The 9,457-nt window shown below is 35.5% G+C and overlaps 1 protein-coding gene across 1 annotated transcript; it reads left to right on the forward strand.

The window, feature by feature from the left end:
- The first annotated feature begins 8,232 nt into the window (after nucleotides 1-8,232).
- On the forward strand, nucleotides 8,233-9,192 carry LOC131494213 (olfactory receptor 2T11). Its single transcript, XM_058698461.1, has one exon. It carries the CDS (start codon nucleotides 8,239-8,241, stop codon nucleotides 9,190-9,192), a length of 954 nt encoding a protein of 317 aa, XP_058554444.1. The 5' UTR covers nucleotides 8,233-8,238.
- The last annotated feature ends 265 nt before the right edge of the window (nucleotides 9,193-9,457 follow it).

Consider the following 9,457-nt stretch of genomic DNA (forward strand, 5'->3'; position numbering starts at 1 on the left):
TCACCTTGGTTTGCACAATTAGTTAAGAATATAAAGGTGATAAATCCACACCTATAGTATCAACACTTGATTATTCCATGTTGCTTTATTTCATTTTCTTTGATTAGATTTTTAAGCTTGTTTTATTACACTAGACTTTATTCATCACATAAGCAAGAGCAGAGATCTCATTTTGATCCATGATATATCCCAAGCTCCAAAAAATTTCCATGATATACAAAATGTGCTAAAAATATTTGAATAAATGAACACTATTGTATTTCAGAATGACTAGTACTAGGGAATACTTGGGTTTTAATTTTTTTTTAATTTTCCCTTTCTCCTGAGAATCACAGTCTTGAAGATGTGCAAAGAATTAGATGTGTTTTAGTAGTTTACATATGTTTACATGTCAAGGGTAAAGGTGGAAGCAAAGGAATTATACCTAAATTGTTTGCAACTTCACCAATTCTGATGTTATTTCTATTTAATATTTTAATTGTAGTTCCTGCAAAGAAAGTATAATTGGCTTTTTCTAGATTTGTCATAGATAACCATTTTCCTTTTGAGCAAACAGGAGTTAAGTGTCATAGGTAGGTATTTGCTCAGTTGTGGAGACTAAAGATGCTTCCATTTAATGGAAACTTAGATGTTAAAATGAGGTTTAGGATTACACATTTCAGTTGATAGCAAAAGTGATCTTCTCCTGAATTTCCAGCATTTAACTGCAATGAGTATTGATTTTAATACGTATCTAATAAACACAGAAAGATAAAATCAGGAAACATGTTTAAATATAGTTAAATTCACCTTAGTTTTTCAAGACTGATGAAGCAGCAGTAGAGACAGCTGCTTCCTTGCCTCTCTAGATAACTTATGGGGGAATCTTATTTCATGAGATAAAGACTAATAAATTTAACTGAACTCAGAGCTGCCTGAACACAATGGTCTTTTCTAATTTGAAAGATTGTAAAAATCTTTGAGATTTTTAAGAACAACGTTACAGCATATGCTGTGCATTTAATACATGGCTTGAATATTAAGATAGATAACTTGTCCAATACTATTATTTATTTAAAATAAGGGTTCTTACAATCTTAAAATTATCATCTAAAATTTACATGATTTATAATAATTTTTACTATCATATCTGCCTTAAATATAGGGAAAATTAGGGTAAAGAGATTTAAGTGACTAAAACAAGACTAGGTACTGGAAATCTTAAAATTCAGAAATTAATATTGTTTTCTTACTCTGAGGCCTGTTTTATTTTTTCACGGTTACCAAAATGGAGAGTTATTTGCTTTCAGTAAGGGAAGATCCTACAATTTATAGTCAATACTTTGAAAATATTATTACGTTTCCAGCACTGTTACAAGAGTCTTACACAGACTCCACAATAATTCTCAGGACAAGGGCTTCTCTGATGCTCTGCTGGCCAATGAGGAACTTGAGGAGTGACTTCCCTGGGGTCACATAGCTATTAAGTGGCGGATGCTGGTCTTTTGCCCAGGCCATTTGAGGTACAGATTCTATGTAAGGATCAAATTAAACTACATCAGGAGTAATGGGTAAAGTGGCATCTTAGAGTTTGAAGTCATCATAGAAAACTGGGAAACTTAAACTAGCAAATTGGAATTGTTTACACCAATGCTAAGTTTAGATTATTTCTGGACATTCTTTTGCATGTATTTTTCCTCTCTTTGTTAATTTTTTAAATTTTCTAATACACTATGTATTTAAACATTATATTTTCTGAGTTTTTTGATATGTGCATGTTAGTGAGTCACTCTGAATGTAGCCTACAAAAACTAACATACACATTTTTTTTAATTTTTTTTAACGTTTATTTATTTTTGAGACAGAGAGAGACAGAGCATGAACGGGGAGGGTCAGAGAGAGAGGGAGACACAGAATCTGAAACAGGCTCCAGGCTCTGAGCTGTCAGCACAGAGCCCGATGCGGGGCTCGAACTCACCAACCACGAGATCATGACCTGAGCCGAAGTCGGACGCTCAACTGACTGAGCCACCCAGGCACCCCCTAACATACACATTTTAAGACCATAACGATTTGCTTCAGATGGCATCTTGTAGTATGGGACTTAAGAGTTGAGAACAATCTGATGAATTTTGTTTTCAGATTCAGAAGCAGATGTGGGCAGGATTCTGGTGTAAGTTTATGCTAACTCAGTCATCCTCCAAATATTTAAAGATTGAAATGTGGAAAATTATATGTATTAATTGTCCACGTTTGGACTAGGAAGCTCATCCTTTGAAATTATCCTTAAAGGGATCTCTTTTTATACATATAATCTCTACTTGTAAGAAGACAAAAAATGTTTTCCAGAAAAAACTTATGTCACTTGAATGTGCACCATCAGTGAAAACTTGGATTTATTTCATAATTACATATATGTATATATATATATATATATATATATATATATATGTTATAAACGTGTGCTATATGTGCATAATATATACACACATATATGCACAATAAACAATATATTGCTTTATATGTGCATATACATATATATATACATATCTACTTATCACATATATGATTCATATACATACATATATATGATAAGGAAATTGTAAATGTGCCACATTTTTCACTTAAGAATACAATAAAACTGTCATACCATGCTAATGATTATAGATCCACCTTACATTCCAATGGTTGCTTGAAATTCTATTAAAAATTCTAATATTAAAACAAATTATTTGTGTGTCCAACTGCAGATACTTAAATTTCTTCTTCTTTCTTACTATTGCAAACAAGACCAAGATGAAAACTTTTAAATGTTGCCTATTTATCTCTTTATTTCTATACAAAATTTCCTGTAAGCATAAGTTTATACACATTACTTTTAAGATCCTAATATTGGACTGGTGTTTTCTCAAACAAAGATGATACCTACTCCCACTCTCAGCAGAAATTTATGAGCACCCCATCTTGATACTCAATGTTGATACAGACCAGCTTCAACTAGAGGCTCAAAATTTAATGAGATTGCAAGCTCAAATTTCATTTATACACTCTGGGGCCCATGCAGCAGAAGAGAATATAGCCAGTGCTGTGAACATCTAGCCTGTTGAGGAAGTTTCCTTGTGCTCATACTGTAAGGAAGAGTCATAGTGAGTCAAGCTTAAGTTCTAACCATCTAACTTTGGGCATCCACTTCCCAGATGTCCACCATCAGACCAAAAATTTCACATTTTATATCCTCACACAACATATAAATTAGAGGAAGGTAACACCAGGTGCACAGTGTCATATATATTCAAGGGAGGAAGTGGTGGGAGTTGTTTTTATGGATTCACCAACAAATTCCAGAGGGGACCACGTGGTGGGAAACAGAGGTTGAGAACGTGTTGATTTTCCAATGATATTGAGCTTAATAACTAACTCTGATCATATTCAAGGAGAGAATAATCATATTGAAAATGTCTGTTTTTATTGAACTAATGACCTAATTCAACTGTGGGGAAGCTCTCAAAGTACCTTCACCCATAGATAGGTTTTGGTTTAAGAAAGTGATATATTAAGTTAGACATAACCAAAACATTACTGAGGTCTTTTTGCAGGGCTTGCATTTTACTTTACATCTCTTTTTAAATATTTTATTATTTTTTTAATTTTGTTTTACAATTTTCTTAAGTAGGCTCCATACCCTATGTGGAGCTCAAACCCATGACTCTGGGATGGCATGCTCCACCAACTGAGACAGACAGGCACCCCTAAAATGTTGTTTTAAAGAATTATCATGCCTCTCAGTTTAGGAGCATATCTATCTATCTATCTATTTATCATCTATCATCTATCTATCATCTATCTTTCTTTCTATCTATATAGTAGAAGAGGAAAATTGTTTTAAAAACTTGATAATTTAACTCATGGTTTTAGATTTGTAAACCGTTGGCAAGCTTTCCTTAGTAACATTTGAGTTTAAGCCACGATGAGTTAAATTAGGTTCACATCTCCATGTAATTTTTGAAATGTCTTTGTTGTTTATTTTTCATTCAATTTTAATAGTCTTGTCCTCACTGGTAATTTATTCCTGAGTTAACCCTGCCACTTCCCTCTGACATATATTATAGAAGATTTCTTTCAAATATGGATCCTCAAAAAGAAATATGGTGTCATCTTTATAGGGCTGTATATGTAGTAGTGGTTGTACTGGTGAAAGACTGGGAGTAGGACTATTGGATGGGTCATTATTTTATGTCTGCTTGGAGCTAAGAAGTTACCCTCAGAAGTGAATATTCAGCAGTGAAATGTATGAGTCTGGTGTTTGGAGGATCTTTCCTGGCTTATATTCTCTGGGCACTTTTGTTTATATGTGTGTGTACCTCAACATAGGAAATCAGACAACTACAGGCAAATGTGTGATGCTTAGAGATTGCCCAGGAGTTAGCACTTTATATTTCTGAAAGTAATAATTTTATTTGTTATTTTGTAAGTTTGTTGACAACTTTGACCAGAAATTCAAAACTTTTTGAATGTGATTCTGGTTTTACAGCCCATATTAATTTGACTTCTCTTAGACAATTGTCGATTTAACACATGATAAAGAGGATATTGTGCATTTGTGGTCAGTTGAGTATAACTGTGGAGAGTATGAAAAACAAAGTCCTGCTCCTCTACCAGTTGTACTTCCTGTGCCTCAGTTTCTCCAACTGAAAAATAGTGATAATTATAGTAACTGACTCCATAGATGTGTTGTGAAAAGTGACTACATCAAAACACTAAAGCATGTGGAGAGATGCCTGGCACAAAGTAAACACTGCATGAGTACTGGCTAATTTGTTATTAGGAACATGCTTCAATTATACTTATGTTTAAAAGATGATAAAACTACTTATTGGTGTGGCTACTGTATCAAATTACCACTAACTCAGTGGCTTTAAATGACACAAATTTATAATCTTATAATTCTGGAGGTCACAGGTCAAAATTTGGTCACATTAGGCTAAGGGATACACTCATTTCTGAAGGCTATAGAGGAAATCCATTTTTCTAGCATTTTTCAGATTCTAGAGACCACTCAATCCTTCTCATCATGGTCCTCTTCATCTTCAATACCAGTGTTTGAATCATTTGGACCTGTATTCATAATATCACATCTCCTCTAATTTCTTCCTTCCTCTTTTCTCCTTCCCTCGTATAAGGACCCTTGTGCTTGCATTGGGTACAACAGGACGTTCCAGAATAATCTCACCTTAATCACATCTGCAAAATATGTTTTGTCAAATAAAGCAACATATTCATAGTCTGGGAATTAGGATAGGGATCCATGAGTGGGGTGAGGACATTATTCTGCCTAATACAATTGGTTTTATTTAACAGTAAGTTAAATATATCATATTGTTAAGTTTAATAAAATACAAAATTAATAGAAGCCTGTTTTAAGACAGTTTTTTTTTCTGATAATAGGAGACAGGTGAAAATTACTGCTACAAAAATACACTCATGATTTTCTGACCTTTTGCCTGTGTAACCTAGGTGAGTTCAAATTAAATTAGCAACATCCACAATACAACCCGTGGATGGATAATGACATCTGCAGTTACAGTTATCTTTTACAAAATAATTGGTACAAAATCAAATGAAGTACTCTTACAACATAAGCAGATTCAAAAAGGATAGAAAGTGGTGAGTTTTTTGCTTGCTGAAAAATTATGCTGATGTCTGACTTTGTCCAAAATACTATATTGATTTTAAGTCACTAAGAGTGTTTATCTCAAATTTGTATATGTGAAACCTCAATTATTAAGATGTAAAATTCCTATTGCTGTTTTATCCTAGAAACTTGTGAAACATTTTGGTTTCCTAAAACTGTTTCTTATTAGAAAATGTAGGTAGATCCTCTCTTATGGCCATTTTATTTTGGATTGAAGATAAACACAAGGGCCTGGCATTTAATTTATTTTTATTTTTCCTTTAGCACATTTTATAGATCATATTCAGGTGGATTTTAAGGAAATTCTACAAGAAATGAATCACCCATGTGGGTGGCTCAGTTGGTTAAGTGTCTGACTCTTGGTTTCAGCTCAGGCTGTGATCTCCTAGTTCCTGAGTTTGAGCCCCACATCAGGCTCTGTGCTGACAGTGTGAAGCCTTCTTGGAATTTATCTCTCCCTCTCTCTCTGCCCCTACTTAGCTCTTTCTATCTCTCTCTTTCTCTCTCTCTCTCAAAAAATAAATAAACATTAAGAAAAAGAAACGAATCACTTAAAGGGCAAAAAGAAAAAAAAGCAATTTGGATTTTAGTAAACTGTATATGTTTAACAATTATTTATTTAAATATTCAACAAACATTTACAAGGTGCCAGTCATTCATTTATATTCTAAAAACACTCAGGAAACAAAATAGGCCACAGCCTTACTCATATTGAACTTTCTGTGAGTGACAGGAGACAAACACAAAATGTAATGAATATATATGTTAAGTAGTATGAAGGAATGTGCAAACAATAGCCATCTAGTCCTAACAAAGTGGGCTTTAGGCAAAGCCCTGAAAGACATGAGGGTGTCAGTCACAGCTATAGGGAAGAGATCCAGCCTAGGGTGACAGCAGAGACAAAAGCTATGGACTGGAGGCTACCCCAGAGAGGGGACAAAGGATCAACAAGGGGGTCACATGGGATTTGCAGCACCAGAGCAAATACACTGGAAAAAGCAGGCAATGGCTTCAAAGGGTGAAACTGTTACAATATGGTGGGCTTTAAAGTGAAATATAAAGTTTTATGGTAGAGCTTTGAGCAGGAGTTGACTTGTTTTGATATAGGTTTTTTAAGATCACTTTGCTCTGCTGAGGTTAGACTCAACACAGACAATAGAGAAAGCAGGGAGATAGCAGGAATCTACTAGAATAGCCTAGATGAAATGAAATGACTAGAATATTTCATTTGTGAAATGCCAACAAATAAACTAACCTTTGTGATATTGTGATGCATAACTAATATATATTTAGTCTTTTTTTCAAATTCCTGGCATTGACTTCTTAAAACTCTCTGAATTTCCTAAATGGAAATAGCTATGTCTTTTGTTATTCATAAAATGTCCTCCTACCACACCTGAGTTTATGTTAATTAGATGATTTATTGAAATCTCCTAAGAATTGGGCTTGTTCCCAGGAAAATAACCATAATTAAAGGTTTGCAACTTTGAAAACTCCACCACTCAGATCTCCATGGAGAAGAGAAGGTCTAGAGATTTCATTAATCACTGATGGTCAATGATTTGATCAATAATGCTTAAATAATCAAGCATTTATAAATACAAAAGGATGGGTTTCCAAGAGCTTCTGGGTTGGTGCACATGCGGAGTTGTAGAGGATGGTACACATAGACAAGGCAGTGAATCTTCTGGCCTTTTCCTGCATACCTACCAGATGTATCTCTTCTACCTAGTTGTTAGTAAAATATTTTTTCTTAATTCTATAAAATGTTCTAGAAAATTAGTTGAGCTCAGGGATGGGCTCCTAGAAACCGAGGCCCAAGTGATAAACTTTAGCTGCAGTTGGCGTCTGATTTGGGTGACAGTCTTGTGGGGCTAAGCTCTTAACCAGTGAGAGATTAAGCTATCTCCATGTAGATAGTGTGAATATTGTATTAAGTTGTAGGACACTCAGCTGTTTGTCTGGAGGGTTAAGAATTGCTTTTTATGGGGAGGAGACCCTCACACATTTGCTGACCAAAAGTGTCAGAGGCGAAATGTTGAGAATAGAGGAGACACACTTTTCTTTATCCATTTTTTTAATGCTTTTTCTTTATACTTTTCCTAAGTTATTCATTCTTAATTTTGGCCTTTCATATAATGAGTGAATCAATGGACCTTTACTCAAACCAGTGTTGACTTGGTCCTACTATGGTTTGTACAACATTCGGGTGCCAGAAATGCATAGAGTGAATAGGAAAGACATAGCTAAACTAATCAAAGTATAGCAAATACCAACTTTATTATGCCACTCACATAATCTATGTATTGCAGCATGAACATAAACACAATACGAAAAGTGTTGTTCTTCAACAATGAGGAGTAGATCTACAGTTTCTGATTTATGATATGTCTCTTGGTCTCTTCATTTTTCTCTAGCACTTTGTGTTGGAAAATTTCAGCCAAACCAGTACTCTCTGAGGTGTCATCTCTATTGTAAGTCTCGCCCATACTGAAAGGATCTTCTCTCCTTTTACTTCCTGGTCTTTGTGGCTTTCTGGTCTGCAGGAGCTGACATAGGCAATGTAAATGAAGAATATAACTTTATCTTCTGATTTTACCCTCCTGGGGCTTCTGGTGAACAATAAAACTACTGGGATTGTCTTTGCTGTTATTTTTGCTATTTTTGTGGTAGCTGTAACTGCAAATTTGGTCATGATATTCTTGATTCAGGTGGACTCCCGTCTCCATACTCCTATGTACTTTCTGCTCAGCCAGCTGTCCATCATGGACACTCTTTTCATTTGTACCACTGTCCCAAAACTTCTGGTCGACATGGTTTCTAAAGAGAAGACCATTTCCTTTGTGGGTTGCGGCATCCAGATCTTCCTCTACTTGAGCATGATTGGCTCGGAGTTCTTCCTCTTGGGCCTCATGGCCTATGACCGTTATGTGGCTGTCTGTAACCCTCTTAGGTATCCAGTCCTGATGAACCGCAGGGTGTGTCTTCTGCTGGCTGCTGGTGCCTGGTTTGGGGGGTCCCTGGATGGCTTTCTGCTCACCCCCATCACCATGAATGTTCCCTATTGTCACTCCCGCAATATCAACCATTTTTTCTGTGAGATCCCTGCAGTTCTCAGACTAGCCTGTGCTGACACATCCTTGTATGAAACCTTGATGTACATCTGCTGTGTACTCATGTTGCTCATCCCTATCTCTATCATCTCAATCTCCTACTCTCTTATTTTGTTAACTGTCCACAGAATGCGCTCTGCTGAAGGCCGGAAAAAGGCCTTTACTACTTGCTCTTCCCACTTGACTGTGGTCAGCATTTTCTATGGGGCTGCCTTCTACACTTATGTTCTGCCCCAGTCTTTTCACACTCCTGAGCAGGACAAAGTAGTTTCAGCCTTCTATACCATTGTCACACCCATGCTCAATCCTCTTATCTACAGCCTCAGAAACAAGGATGTCATGGGGGCATTTCAAAAGATATTGTCAAGATGTTTATCTGCTCAGAAAGTATCCACAAGTGATGCTTAGGGATTCAATAAACTGAGAATAGATGAGAACATTCTCTGTTGTCCTGTTTTAAAGAAGACTATTTGGTCAGATGTCAAAGATTACTACTTACAACTAATTAAGATAATTTATCATGTCTGGTTTCCTGTTCCTGGGGGAGGGAACCAGGGATTTTTCATTAGGTATGCAGATACATTTTGGCTATCAACAATGAGGTATTATTAGGTTAAAGAATTAATCTGATTCTGGTTCTTTGTCTCTCAGTCTGAAAAAAGAAAAAAAAATA

Source organism: Neofelis nebulosa, chromosome 1 (genome assembly GCF_028018385.1).
Source record: "Neofelis nebulosa isolate mNeoNeb1 chromosome 1, mNeoNeb1.pri, whole genome shotgun sequence".
NCBI classification, from domain to species: Eukaryota; Metazoa; Chordata; class Mammalia; order Carnivora; family Felidae; genus Neofelis; species Neofelis nebulosa.

Bases quoted from the DNA above. Each gene is read 5' to 3' on its own strand.
- LOC131494213 (XM_058698461.1), top strand. From the start codon at position 8,239: ATGAAGAATATAACTTTATCTTCTGATTTTACCCTCCTGGGGCTTCTG.